Source organism: Triturus cristatus, chromosome 4_2 (assembly GCF_964204655.1).
Source record: "Triturus cristatus chromosome 4_2, aTriCri1.1, whole genome shotgun sequence".
In the NCBI taxonomy this organism is placed as follows: Eukaryota; Metazoa; Chordata; class Amphibia; order Caudata; family Salamandridae; genus Triturus; species Triturus cristatus.
In genome coordinates, this window is record NC_140586.1 from 239,018,540 (window position 1) to 239,033,713 (window position 15,174).

General features: G+C 45.2%; 1 protein-coding gene across 1 annotated transcript in view; it reads right to left on the bottom strand.

Moving 5' to 3' along the window:
• The window catches only part of LOC146833526 (arf-GAP with dual PH domain-containing protein 1-like), a 105,857-nt gene that overhangs the window by 4,753 nt on the left and 85,930 nt on the right, over nt 1–15,174 (bottom strand). The window contains exons 7-10 of the mRNA XM_085601376.1: nt 12,967–13,050; nt 8,138–8,200; nt 7,339–7,410; nt 5,271–5,502 (exon numbers count right to left, since the gene is read on the bottom strand). Coding sequence (XP_085457502.1) covers nt 5,271–5,502; nt 7,339–7,410; nt 8,138–8,200; nt 12,967–13,050 — 451 coding nt within the window. The remainder of the gene's footprint in view (nt 1–5,270; nt 5,503–7,338; nt 7,411–8,137; nt 8,201–12,966; nt 13,051–15,174) is intronic.

Consider the following 15,174-nt stretch of genomic DNA (forward strand, 5'->3'; position numbering starts at 1 on the left):
GCTCAACTAGTGTTGACATATCCGCCCATACTTGACGGTCCTAACGACCCAGGATGGCTAAAGCATTAGCCGCTCTCACCATGGAGGAAGCCATCGAAGAGAATTTTCACCCTATGGCATCCAAACGACATCCACCACGATCAGGTGGTGCAGTGATCGTAGATGCAGGGTTTCTAGCCCGGCGTTGCGCTGCCTGTGTAACTACAGAATCTGGCTTCGCTTGACCAGTGAGGCACGCTGGTGCTCCTAATGGTGATTTGTACTTTTTCTCCAATCTAGGCACCCGTGCCGGAAGACTATGAGGCCTTCATAATCTCTTTGCCTTCCTCTCCAATAAATTCGATTATAGGGATTGTATGTGTTTGTTTAACAGGCTGATTTTTGAAATCGTACAGGAAATAATCCTTCGTTAATTTGAACGTTAGTGCTGTCCTATCCCTTAACTGGTGGAACTTGCATATCAACAGGTGGTGAGTCACCAGGTAGCACCGGAGAGGGAGATGGTGTTTGGGCATGATAGTTATCCCACTCCGCCATACCATCATCATCATCATCAGCATCGCCACCATCATCGAGAATCTCACCATCCTCCCTGTCCTGCGGAATTTCTTCTTCTTCTTCAGTATCATGAGGAGGTACTGTCCGAGTTGAAGATTGTCTCAGCGGTACTGTAGGTATTACCACAGAAAGTATTGGAGCCGGTACCGGTTCCGATATAGTTGTTGGCACCACTGGAGTAAGCGGAACCACAGACACTTGTGGTGATAAAGGAAAAAAAACGCCGATTATAGTCGTCCAACATGAGTTGCAGAATAGTTATCAGTGATAATGGTAGCGTCGCAGTTTGTCTTCCGTAGGAATTTCTTCCTGATAAAATTGTTCATCACTATTATCTTCCTGGCATCTTATTACCAAATCTAAGGGACTGTGTGCCGTCACAACCGATTCAGCTAAACTTTCTTCTGAATCTTGATCTGAGTCAGTGGTAAAACAATGGTGAAGGAAGGCGGGAATCCTCCACCGATATAACCTCACCCGACATATCTTGTCAAGTACTCGGTGGTAATGGTATTAAAGGAACAGCAGCAAAGGACGAAGTAGTCGCTGTATATGTGGAAGAGATTTGGATTTTTAATGACCTCTGTGCAGAAGTCGTCTTTTTTTAAACCCCTTATTTTCACCGATGAGACTGCAGTCGACGGGCTCTGAGGCATAGAAGGCTATTGAAGAGATCTTCGTAGACGGAATCGTCGACGTAACCATCGTCGACGGAACCACCATCGAAAGATTCATTGCCGACAGAACCATCGTCGACGGAATCATCGTCGACGGAACCACCGTAGACGGAACCACCGTAGACGGAACCACCGTCGACGGAGCCACCGTCGACGGAGCCATCGTCGACGGAGCCATCGTCGACGGAGCCATCGTCGACGGAGCCATCGTCGACGGAGCCATCGTCGACGATGAAGCCTTTTTTTTTTTTTTGTTTGTTGAAAAACTGGAAAGTTGAAAACCTCACTAGCCTGAGAACTAGGTCTCGTGGGCGACACAGCAGTATTCAAAGAAGAAGAAGTGGCAGATGTCATAGTCAAAGACATTTTCTTCTTTTAAGGAAAGGAGTAGGTAACTCCTGTACACTACTGCGTTTTGAGGCTGTGTGGGAACGGCCAGAAGTAAAGTTTTCTACCTCAGAAAATTACTTCATCTTCATCCTTAAGTCTCTGGAGCCACAACAAGAGACGGCCTTCCCTGTCTTTCAGAGTTTTTGTAGAAAAATTCTACAGAATTTACATTCACCCACTTCATGGTTAGGGTAAAGACAGTAAATACACTTACTGTGTGGATCTTCTGAGAATAACGTAGCTTTCCACAAAAGAACAAGGTCTAAACAAAGACTTCTTACTTGAAGTCATCCTGAAGAGAAAAAACTGAGCAGAGCTCAGGGAGACTCCCTTTCACACGACGTGCGGTAGAAAATCTGAGGTGAGGAGCTCTGAGGAGAAGGTTCTAGAGAGGAGCTGGCGCCTGATTGGCCGTAGTTTGGACTAACATAATGACAGAGATAGACAGCGAATGTCTTTTTTCTCTTTCCATGTATCTCTATGGAGATTTCATATAGGGACATTCTTGATGTTATCACTTACTTATATCTCTGACTCCCACTCCGACGACGGGGAATATTCAAGCATGTGAATCTATGAAAGACACCCCAATACTGGAGAAATGGTGTGATATTTATTGGGAGAGGTGTGGCGCCGCGGCCAGGGCGCCTGACGCCGGACGCTGCGGATCACGGTTCGATCCCTGGCTCTGGCGGGAGGGGTCTGCCCAGCACCATGCAACTCTGGGCAATAGCTCGCTTAATAGCTATACAAGTACTGGATTTACATTTACAGTTACCTTATAAACTGTGCCAAGTCAGAATTTAACAGGTCAGATGAATACCCTCCAATGACTACTTTTTGGGGGCATAACATGCAAACTGAGGTGCTTACAGCACCAAAATCCGCATCTTCCAGCCCTTACGAGCATTATCCCTTCAATAAATATTAGCAGGTTTGATCTTGCAATACATAACCCAAAACTCATAATTGCAATATGTGCGGTAACTGCAGTGAAGGCACATATTGCAATTAGCAGGGCCACTTGTAATGAGGGTCACTGTCTCCTTTTTTACCCTGAATGTTTTTCACTACTGGGAATGAAAGTTGAAGTTTTTCTGGGAGGAAATTCTTGAAGGTCAGGAGGATGCCTTATGTAAACTAGAAAGAATAAGGGTCACTGGAATCCAAGAAAAGTACTGTGCTCGCAAGGAGGAATGAGGACAGCAGGGTAACGTGAGGCAGGCCTATTTGCTACCGCTTTGTCAGGGCGGCAATCCATGAAGCGCTTTGTCTCCCACCCTCCCTTGTGTAGGGTGCCAGTCTGGCTGGCCCATCTACGGCTTGCCTGCCTTTGAGAGCCTTCGAGCACTTGAGAGGGGTTTGGGGCATCAAACCCTGCTCAAAGGTTTGGCTTCCTTTAACCTAGTGGGAGGAGGTGGACTCTGGGCCTTTAAAGTGTGTGTAGTTTCTGTTCAGGTTACCAGCCTTGATTGCTCCTCCACTTCCTTCCTCCTTCATGTGTGTATTTATTTAGCAGTTGGCACTATCCCAGATTTAAATATAAATAACTAAGAAAATGGCAAATGACTTAGGCTTATGTCACCAATTTCCATGTGTGCCCTTTTGATATCCTTTTATCCATTCAACAGCATCTCTGCCATGCTCATGAGGCCATGTGGATTACTTGGCCTTCTCTATCACACCGAACTAATGGCAGCCCTGGGTGTTTTTGAGTGCACCCTATCTGAGCTGTCTTATAGTGTTTAATGGTGTGCCTCACCTGTGCTATCCTTTGTTTTAAAAAGGGTACCCAACCTGCACAGTCCTTTGGAATTTTGGTGGACTCCTTAATGGCACAGTCATGTTGATTTGGCGGTGCAGCACTCCTGCAGATTCCTATGTTTTGGGGTGTACCTCAAAAGTGCATTCCTGTGGTGTTGTGGGGGTATACCTTACCTGCACAGTCCTGTGGTGTATTGGGATGTAACTCACGTTCCAATTCTGTGTTTTTAATGGGGAACAACCTTTACAACGCAACTTTTACAACGCACTACACTTACAACGCATTTTGTACAACGCAAAATCCATTACAACGCACTACACTTACAACGCATGACACTACAACGCATTTTTAAAAACTACCTTTACAACGCATTCCATTACAACGCCTACCATTACAACGCATAATATTACACTACACTATCCAACATTTACCCTACTGTTGCACCCTCTGGAGTTAGAATAGTAATTTTTACCCCTATACTATCCAACACTTACCCTACTGTTGCACCCCCTGGAGTTAGAATAGTAATTTTTACCCTTATACTATCCAACACTTACCCTACTGTTGCACCCCCTGGAGTTAGAATAGTAATTTTTACCCCTATACTATCCAACACTTACCCTACTGTTGCACCCCCTGGAGTTAGAATAGTAATTTTTACCCCTATACTATCCAACACTTACCCTACTGTTGCACCCCCTGGAGTTAGAATAGCAATTTTTACCCCTATACTATCCAACACTTACCCTACTGTTGCACCCCCTGGAGTTAGAATAGTAATTTTTACCCCTATACTATCCAACACTTATCCTACTGTTGCACCCCCTGGAGTTAGAATAGTAATTTTTACCCCTATACTATCCAACACTTACCCTACTGTTGCACCCCCTGGAGTTAGAATAGTAATTTTTACCCCTATACTATCCAACACTTACCCTACTGTTGCACCCCCTGGAGTTAGAATAGTAATTTTTACCCCTATACTATCCAACACTTACCCTACTGTTGCACCCCCTGGAGTTAGAATAGTAATTTTTACCCCTATACTATCCAACACTTACCCTACTGTTGCACCCCCTGGAGTTAGAATAGTAATTTTTACCCCTATACTATCCAACACTTCCCTTACTGTTGCACCCCCTGGAGTTAGAATAGCAATTTTTACCCCTATACTATCCAACACTTACCCTACTGTTGCACCCCCTGGAGTTAGAATAGTAATTTTTACCCCTATACTATCCAACACTTACCCTACTGTTGCACCCCCTGGAGTTAGAAAAGTAATTTTTACCCTTATACTATCTAATACTTACCTTTAATGCAATTTAATATTATGCGTTGTAATGGTATGCGTTGTAAAGGTATTTTTTAAAAATGCGTTGTAGTGTCATGCGTTGTAAGTGTAGTGCGTTGTAATGGATTTTGCATTGTAAAAAATGCGTTGTAAGTGCATGCGTTGTAAAAGTGTGCGTTGTAACGACATACATCCGTTGTTAATGCTCTAACTCATCAACAGTCATATGTTTTAGGGTATATCTCTCTGTCACAGTTTGTTGTTCCAGGGTTTATTTCACCTGTGCAGTCCTGTGATGTGTTTCACGAGCATCTCACCTGCACAGACCTGTGGTGTACCTGGATGTAACTCACATGCTCTGTCCCAAGTTGTTTTGGGGAGTATCTCACCATGAAGTCCAGTGTTTTGGAGTGTACCTCACCTACGCAGACCTGTGTGTTGAGGTTTATTTCACCTGCTCAGATCTGAGTTATGGGTTGTACCATTCCTGCGTGGACCCGTGTTTTGGGGTGTACCTCACCTACGCAGACCTGTGTGTTGAGGTTTATTTCACCTGCTCAGACCTGTGTTATGAGGTGTACCTCACCTGCGCAGTCCTGAGGTGTCATGGGCTTGCCCAGGACTTCGCTGAGGGCCTGCACCCAGCTCTGCTGCTCCTTGTCAGTCTCACACATCAGGAGGTAGTTGCGCTCAGGAGTCACGATGGTAATGCCATGGCGCCAAGTGAAGTTGCCCTGAGTCCCCTCAGGCAGGCCTTTCTTCACATTATATCCGTGCGATGTACTCCCCAAAAACACCTCGCCTTTCGCAAAGGCATCCTGTGAAAAACAGGGGAAGAAATCTGTGAGCCACGTGGGAAAAATCAGACCTTGTTCCGATTGTGCTAAACACAAATTAAAGAGGCCTTCATAACCAACAGCACTGGTACTAGAGATAAGTGGTCCCTCTTTTTCAAATACATATGATGCACGACCCTCTCTTACTGTAATAGTAAAAACGGTGACTAGACCATGGGTTCACAGGTTCTGCTCAACACCCAACAATACACAGAGCTCTAATGTTTCCCAGGTACATGTGTGACTAGCTCATTTACTCCAGTATTGTATTTTGGGACTTTCAGTTCTGATTATATAAAAACATAAATGGAACAAGTGCAAACATGTAAAGCAAAAACCTGGACTTGATGAGCTACTTACGCACAGACCAGGAAATCTTGGGAGCACCTAATTTGGAGTTTTGCGATGGAGTACCCTGTCCACCAACCCCTAGGTCCACCAGCCTCAATTACAGAAGGGCGGAAGTTACGTTTTCTGTTGGCGAACCCTCTGAAAACTTCCTGCACAGGCCCCTCGGAGGAGGGCTATTGGAGGAGGGACATTGTACTGCCCGCCCTAATTAAAGTGAATGATGTAATATGGTTTTGTTTCTGTCAATCACTGTCAGGAAAAACCTGGCGCTGAGGACCAGAATTTTTTTGTTTTTGTTTTTTCAGTAACAAACTGCCACTTTGGAGTTTGTTGCTGAAAAACAAAAACTTAGAATAAATTGGGTAAACGGCCATCAAAACCGATATAGCCATCTATTTCATTTTAGTACATGGGAGGTCATCTCCCTTCAAGGTACAGAGTTGACCGCTGGGCCGGCAGTCATCTTTAAATATGAGGGACAGAAGTCCATCAGGATGGCAGGGGAAATGTCCTCCGCCACCCTGAAGGACGGAGCACCATCCGTCAACCAGAAATCAGGCCCTAAGACAACTAATGCTCTATTTGCAATAAATAAACTTTGAAGAATACGCAGTGCACAATGAGGACAAAATTCATTCAAAGACAAAAGTCTGCAGTTTAGCTCATTACCTTAAGGAGATTCTAGATTGTGTGCAAAGCCAAGCTCTTAGGAAAGGCACAAGCACTGGACCAGAGACCAGATTTTCAGTTTGCCTTCTGCTCTCTGAAATTCATGGTCCTCAGTTTATCTCTCAGTCATCTGGTTTATGTTAATTGTTCAGGTGCTAGCCCCACGTTTCATTCAGGTGCATGGCATCATTTTCCACTGATAGCCTGATACAAACAAGTTATTGTTCGGAGCAGGTAATCGGTGGAAAGCAATGTCGATGGAACATCCCTTACAATGAAGTCACTTTTCTCCAGACTGCTAAGGGTGACAAATGCATCAGTCAGGGCTCAGTTGATTCATGGGCCCTCATGAACACTGTGAGAGACTTGCAGTGTGGCTATAACGCAAGCCCCCCAGAGCCCCCCACCTCCTAGGGTCCTTCCATTCAGTTTAAGACCTATGAATTTCTTTAGGATATGGCAGTCTGAGTGGCCCCTCACCACATTCAGAAGGAGGCTCCATCATTTTGTGATATACCACTGGCTTGCAGTACATTAGACAACCTGTTAAGCTGGCTTGCAATAGGCATTTCTCCGTCATTCTTGGGCACACAACACATATGTGAGGACCGGCTATTAACTTTTATGAAGCATGTATTTACTAGTTTAATCCCAGACGTACCTTGGTATGGGGGAAACTGATAGCAAAGTAAATATTTTAACTTTTTTGATACATTCGCTCAATGTACCTAAACACTGTCCACCTAGTATGGGTCTCACTGTTTGAAAATTGACCGTAGATTTGAAGGCTTTTCTCACCATGGGGTTCTTGAAGTACATCAGACGTCGGTGATCTAAGGTGAACCACCGCTTTCTAAATCCTTCTGTTTGCTGCAGGAAAGAAGGAAATATTCAGTGATCTCAGGGATAACTCTAGAGCACCTCCCCGTGGGGAGCACCTTCTTCTACGCTGGGCGTTCAATCATCCCTGAGCCTTCCCACTTTCAAACACCATGCTCCATCCATAGCAGGCTGCAGTAGAGGGGCTACTCCCTACTGGGGTTGGTGGGGAATGTAGTCTGGATGTTCAGTCAACTCTGAGCCTTTTCACTCTTAGATTCTCTGCTCCACCAATGGTACTCTGCCTTAGACGGAGAGCACTTTTCTGGGGCTCTGCAGTGTGTCTGGGAGGGGAGAGGGGTTGCATCTACAAGTTCATTCTAGCCTTGGATGCCCCTCTTTCAAACACTCAGTGCCACCAACGATGGTCCATCCTGGGCAGAGCACCCTCTCCTGCACGGGAAGGATATTACAGTCTTCACTCAGTCCTGAGCCTCTCTCCACTCAAACCCACTGTTCCAGGAGTAGGGATTTACCCTTGAGGGACCACATGCAGTTGGTATGTTCATGCAGCCTTGAGCCTCTTTACCCTCAAACACACAGCCCCACCAATGGGACTCTGCCTTGGCACAGGATCGCCCACTCCTGTTGTAAAAAGTAGGTGTTTCATGAATATCCATTCAGGCGTGGGCTTCCCCAACCAATGACACACATCCTCCATCACTCCCCCACATGCCTGCTTTTGTCTCCTGGCCTCTGGACCACCCAAAGCTTTTACCTTTGGTCCTGTCTTCTCCATATATCCTTCCTTAAGAAAGTTCTGGGTCATTCTGTGGACAATCTGTGAAAGAAACAGTTTTATATATATATATATGTCACACTTTTGTCAAGGCTACTTTGCGAGTGCACACTTCCCTCCACCTCCATCCTTTTAACATTCCCCCCCCCCCCACACTCACACACACTTTCTGTGGAGACGGGAACAAAATCACCATTTACAGGCGGCCTCAGAACAACCTGCGTAATGAATATTAATAGGGCAGGTTGCAATTTTCGACCACCCTATGATTAAGTACAAACACAGGGATGGTGGCCTGCAAGGGACAGAATACCGCCATCATTTTGCTTGCATTCCCGAATAGATTTTTTAGAGCAGTCAATGTTCCTTAAAAGAACTATTGCTGCTTTATACAAACAAGTCTTCCTTCAGGAAGGGGTCCACTGGAACACTCCTTACTCCCCCTGCCAACACATTCACAAAGAGAAATGGTACCCCAGGGACACAGTTCACGAAAAGAAGTGGTACCCCAGGGACACAATTCCCAAAGAGAAGTGGTACCCCAGGGACACAATTACCAAAGAGAAGTGGTACCCCAGGGAGACAATTCACAAAGAGAAGTGGCACCCCAGGGACACAATTCACAAAGAGAAGTGGTAACCCAGGGACACAATTCCCAAAGAGACGTGGTACCCCAGGGACACAATTCCCAAAGAGAAGTGGTACCCCAGGGAGACAATTCACAAAGAGAAGTGGTACCCCAGGGAGACAATTCACAAAGAGAAGTGGTACCCCAGGAACATAATTCAGAAAGAGAAATGGTATCCCAGGGACACCATTCACAAAGAGAAGTGGTACCCCAGGGACACAATTCCCAAAGAGAAGTGGTACCCCAGGGACACAATTACCAAAGAGAAGTGGTACCCCAGGGAGACAATTCACAAAGAGAAGTGGCACCCCAGGGACACAATTCACAAAGAGAAGTGGTAACCCAGGGACACAATTCCCAAAGAGACGTGGTACCCCAGGGACAAAATTCCCAAAGAGAAGTGGTACCCCAGGGAGACAATTCACAAAGAGAAGTGGTACCCCAGGAACATAATTCAGAAAGAGAAATGGTATCCCAGGGACACCATTCACAAAGAGAAGTGGTACCCCAGGGACACAATTCCCAAAGAGAAGTGGTACCCCAGGGACACAATTACCAAAGAGAAGTGGTACCCCAGGGAGACAATTCACAAAGAGAAGTGGCACCCCAGGGACACAATTCACAAAGAGAAGTGGTAACCCAGGGACACAATTCCCAAAGAGACGTGGTACCCCAGGGACACAATTCCCAAAGAGAAGTGGTACCCCAGGGAGACAATTCACAAAGAGAAGTGGTACCCCAGGAACATAATTCAGAAAGAGAAATGGTATCCCAGGGACACCATTCACAAAGAGAAGTGGTACCCCAGGGACACAATTCCCAAAGAGAAGTGGTACCCCAGGGACACAATTACCAAAGAGAAGTGGTACCCCAGGGAGACAATTCACAAAGAGAAGTGGCACCCCAGGGACACAATTCACAAAGAGAAGTGGTAACCCAGGGACACAATTCCCAAAGAGACGTGGTACCCCAGGGAGACAATTCACAAAGAGAGGTGGTACCCCACGGAGACAATTCACAAAGAGAAGTGGTACCCCAGGAACATAATTCAGAAAGAGAAATGGTATCCCAGGGACACCATTCACAAAGAGAAGTGGTACCCCAGGGACACAATTCACAAACAGAATTGATACCCCAGGACCTCTTCCCATTTGAGTATCAGTTACCACCTCCTTTGAGGTGCTGGTAACTGTCCAGCAGTTTGCGCCTGGAATTGCGCTTTCAAACCATCGATACATTGGGTCTTTAATGCCCCTTTCAAATTTCTATTTGGGATGGGTTACAAAACCCATTTAACGAGACGGAAAAGCGTTTCTAACTAATAAAATGTGTTGCAAAATCAGAGTTTTTGTGAATCGCAGTATTTGCAATTGTGAAATTTTTTTGTTCATCTGACTCTTAGTGAAGTCAACATTTCGCTGCAGACTGGCATTTTGAGCACTGTCTGCTTGTGGACGAACCACTGCTTTCTCAGTTTCAGACAGCCTGTGAGCCCCAAAAACATATCCTGACAAACCTGTTCTCCACATACATCTCATTTAGATCCTAAAAATGGATTTCAGTGGGACAACCATTTCATGGTGGGATTTAAAAATCGCTTACGCCTTGGTCGAGCTTTATAACACTTCCATGCTACATCTGGTGACCCCTTAGGTTATTCGCAAAGCAGAGTCTTGAGTTTCTTTCTACATAGTCAGTGTGATTGTTCCCAATTCTAGTTGTAGCAAGAGCTCAATTATTACGGCTGATGGCGTCCTCAAAAGGTTTCACTGCTGAACCTGGAAGCAGATAGTAAGCCATTCGCAGCTTGATATAACCACTGGACGTGGGCGATAGTGGATGATTAGCATATTATGCAAATAGGCGCATTTTCATTGATTAGGTTGGGCATTGACATTTGCAGTTTCATAAAGTAATGCGAGGCAGAGCATTGCGCTGCATTGTGTTACTTTTGGTTACAAACCAACGTAAATCGCCACTGAAATTGTCCTTTAAATACCAACCTGGATATTTTATCAGGTCTGGGTTAAAAGATGTATGCAATCCTGATGCAAAACCTTTGTGAACTAGGCCAAATAAGGAACATGTTAATACAACGCTACCGCTGTCAGAGCATGCATGTACCAAATGTTGGTGCTGTATACAATAGTTACAAAAAGAGAGCAGAGAGAACACCGCCCCTCTTTCCACATGGCCAAGCAGAGAGGGATTGCTTTGAGTCCAAATATTTCCTTTCCTCCAGGGCATTTCTACCGGACAAGGGAACAATATTGTTTCTTGCAGGCATGAGGTATGTTTCCAAAATGTTACCTGTTTTCAGAACATAATTATTGACTATAATTGGGAGGGTATCTATACCCTCTTCCATGGTCAAGGAGGTATTGCATATTGAACCTACTATTCTCAAAAACCCCTGGGTAAAATGAGTGCCGCCCCACCCAAGTTATTTCCTCTAGAGTCGAGATGTGCTTCTGGGGCATTGAGACAATGTAGTTCAGAAAACTATTTCCTCTTGATTCACCGCAACTGAGTCACTGGAAAAAACCTTAGAAAATAAATAACTAACTTTCTTGTTTAGGAGAAAATATGTGGCTTCTATTGGTCAAAGAACCCCAGAAGAGTTCCAAATCCTTGGGCCTACGACGGGTATTCTTAGTTTTTTGCCCTGAACTGCACCCTCAGGGTGCAATGACTACTTTTCAACCATTCCTAAAAATACTTGGAGAATTTACAACGTTCTCCAAAATATTCTAGGACTGGAGTTGGAATACTATGCAAGCCTGGGGGAGAATTGCACTTTTCCCAAATATTCTAGAACTGGAGTTAGAATAGTAATTTTGACCTTCTAGGGTGCGCCACACCTACTACTGCGCTGAGGGCCCAATTCAGGGCAAGAAGCATGAACGAGCCCTACGACATTCTTTCCTGGGGGTTCCTCTTCCATTGGAGTTTGTTTGTAGAGACATGTCGGAAGCCTAGATTGCTTGACTTAAGAATGAGAGTGGATGAATAGTTAATCGGGTCTCAGTTCCTGCTGTTCCTATCAAAGGACAAAACCCTACGTGGCTTTGAAAACTATATCAACTGAAGGCAGGATGACAAGCTTTCTTGGACTGCTTTCTTTAGCACTAGTATCAAAATGTATTTTGCTATTAGGTTTATTTGTATTCCGCAGTACACAGTCTTTTAGTTACTTCAAAGTGTTTGTGTTTCCAGGTTCTAGTCGGTCTTTTAAAAGTTAGCGCAATGATTTGCTTCAGTTCTTGTTTCATCGCACTTCAGTTTCATGCTTTGTGCTCACTGGGTGCTCAGGAGCCATGCTGTGGGCGCGTTGGACTCCATGCTACAAGAATCTGGGCTGGGAGTGGTTTGATTTGATGACTTTTTTGCTTCTTCGGACACAGGCGTGGAAGGAAATGATCTTTCTTCCACCCTGCAAGTCCATTACTGAACAGCTAGTCTCCATCATTTCTTCCACGTTTTCAGTACATGCTGTGAATAATACAGCGCCACGAGCCAGTGGTTTAGCTGGGGAAGTGAAGGGGGGCCGTATGCCCTGGGCGGCACTTTTTGGGGGCGGTGGCGAGCGCAACGTAAGCTTTCTTTAAAAAAAAATGGTATCCTCCCTCAGCGTCGTGTGTTACTTCCCCCCCCCCCCCCGCGCGTGGTCGTTTGTCACCTTCCCCTGCTCGTCATCATCTGTCGCCTCTACCCCGCTCTGACCTGCACCGGCTGTCACTGGGCAGCAAACTCAGGGATCGCCCGGGCGGCAAAAGCTCTAGCTACGCCACTGCCACAAGCCCTTACCTCCTAGCAGCAAACACACAAATGTGCTGTTTTGGCGTGACAGCACATAGCTGGACAGGAGGCGTGAGTGCCTAGTATACATGCCGGCACCAAAATGTCAGAGAACAGAGGAACAGGTCCCTGGGAATAGTTTAGGGTAGGGCTGCTGCATTCCCTAAAGGACCTGCCAACCCTCACTATTTCACTCTCCCATTCCACAGGATCACCTGAGACTGAAGACACCCAATTATTAACAGAATGTCATATCTGAAAGCACCCTCAGCCCTTGCCCGCCAACCCCATCTCACACATTTATCTCTGTGGGGGTACATATCTCCCACACCCTACCCCACTTACTGTCCAACAGTATCCCATGATGCCCCGGGTAGATTACCTCCTTGTCGACAGCAGTGGGGAATGCCACCTTGAAGTAGTTGAACTGAGCCATGCGGATAGCGTTGAACCAGTTCACGATCTCCTGGAAGAAGCGAGGGAAGGAATTAATGTGAATTACCCCCAGTATGTCTGGTGAACCCCCAAACCACTATTATATTTGTCGCACACTCCCACAGCATTGTCCACAGCAAATGTTTCGAAACCATCCCCACAGGCATGCCCAAAAGAGGAAGCAATATGTTCAAGCTAAGATTTACAAAGATTTTGCATCGGTTTGTGTCACTTTGTGATGCAGACCTGATTCAAAATCTATTTTGGTATTTACAAATCAGCGCAAATGTCGATTTGCATTGCTGTGTTAAAAGAAAAAGTAACGCAACACGGCGCATTGCACTGCCTTGGGTTACTTTGCATTAGGGAGGAGTTCCATGGGTTGCTGGACTTTCCCATGCCTCCACTCATGGATTTTGAAGCAAACCTATATTTACAAAGAGTTGTAGACATGGGTTTGCCCTAAAATGGTGTGCCTGTCTGAGGCTGGCATAACACGGGGAAATATATTTATTCCTTATGCATTGTACAGCAAACAAGCAAAGATAAAAAAGCCTGCAAGGATACTTTTGTGCAGAAAAGTACACATTCCTGCACAAAAACTATCCTGGCGCTTACGCAGAAACATTTGCACTATGTTGCAAGGGGCGTGCCTTGGCGCTAGGTAGCCACAACTGTACCTGCGCATCAAAAGAACAGAATTGCACCATTTATTTGAAAATATGGCACATTTCTGCTCTCTCCCACTCACAATGCAGCGCATGTGTTGCATGAACTCTTTGAAAGTATGCCCCTCAATGCGGAACATGAGGAAAAGGTAACCCCATATCAGCCCATCTGTGTATATTAGGAGCCAGCTTTAAATCTTATGTAAATGTAGTAACTGTATTTACATAGTGCTTACTACCCCTAACAAGGCATTAAAGCACTTTAGAGTATCACGTTATTCTGAACCCAAGCTTAGTTATTGATCCAGTGTTTAAGCTATGGGCATTGTAAATGACAATGCCTTTTATTTATCTTTTTTGATAATTAACACATATAAAAGGCATTGTTATTTACAATAAGCAAACAATGTGGACGGACCCACTGAAAAGAAGGTTATCTAGACCCACTGATGTGATAAGCAGTGCCAAGAAACCATTAGGTTTTCTTAAAAGACCCCTCAAACACCAACCTGGTTGGTGTCATTCTTCATCATTGGGGTGTGCTACAACGCCTGATTACAGCGGAGCTGGTGTGGTGTAATTGTGTGAAGTAGTGTAGTGCAGATTAAAAATATTTCTGGGAATCCTTAACAAATGTCTTTATTGTTGGCGGCCCAGGATATAGTTAAAACCAGAAAGCGCAACTAATGGAGAGGTTTACTCCTAGTTGTCAAAAAAAGGTCCACATTGTTTGCTTATACCTGAATTGGGGATAGGGACGTACCCCTTAATTTCCTTGCTCTCTCCTTGGTTTACATTGTTATTTACAATGCCAATAGCTCAAGCTCTTCTAAATGGAGACCTATTTCATTTCACAGAAGCGGCCACCATTATCCTGGGCTGCTTGGAAAGTGACAGCGCACATGGCGTGCTGAATGTTGCAAGAAAGCATGTCGTGCCTGCAGTAGGAGAAACTCATTAAAAAAAATAGTGCTTACAGACTAAATAAGATGTACTGTGTAACAACAGAAGTAAAACGGCCAAAAATGAAGACAAGGCGGTACTAAGGAGGGACTAACCCGCATATTAACGAATCAGAAGCCAACATTTACAAAGGACAATGACACAAGCCAATGAAATATATGGGCGGAGAGTGGGCGGAGCTTCAACTCCATACTCGAATACAGCATACCTCGCAGAGCAGCGCATGCGCAGCCCAGCCTCGACCTAAAAAAGGTAAACAGGCAGGCGCTTCGAGTAGGGTATGAACAGGGAGACTAGAGCATGTGGGGGATGGGAGGCAAGGAGAAGGGTCACTTGATACTAGGAAAGGAGGGCGAGCATGTGAGAGATATAAATCAAAGTCATTAAAGAAAGGTGCTCCTTTGGATGCCAGCAAAGGGCAGGGTAAACTTCTAAATTCTTACTTGCGCTGAAATCAGTTTCAGAGTGTTAGACCTGTCAGCCCTTTGGGTGGTCCCTCCTCATCATTATTTATTTTGTCCCAC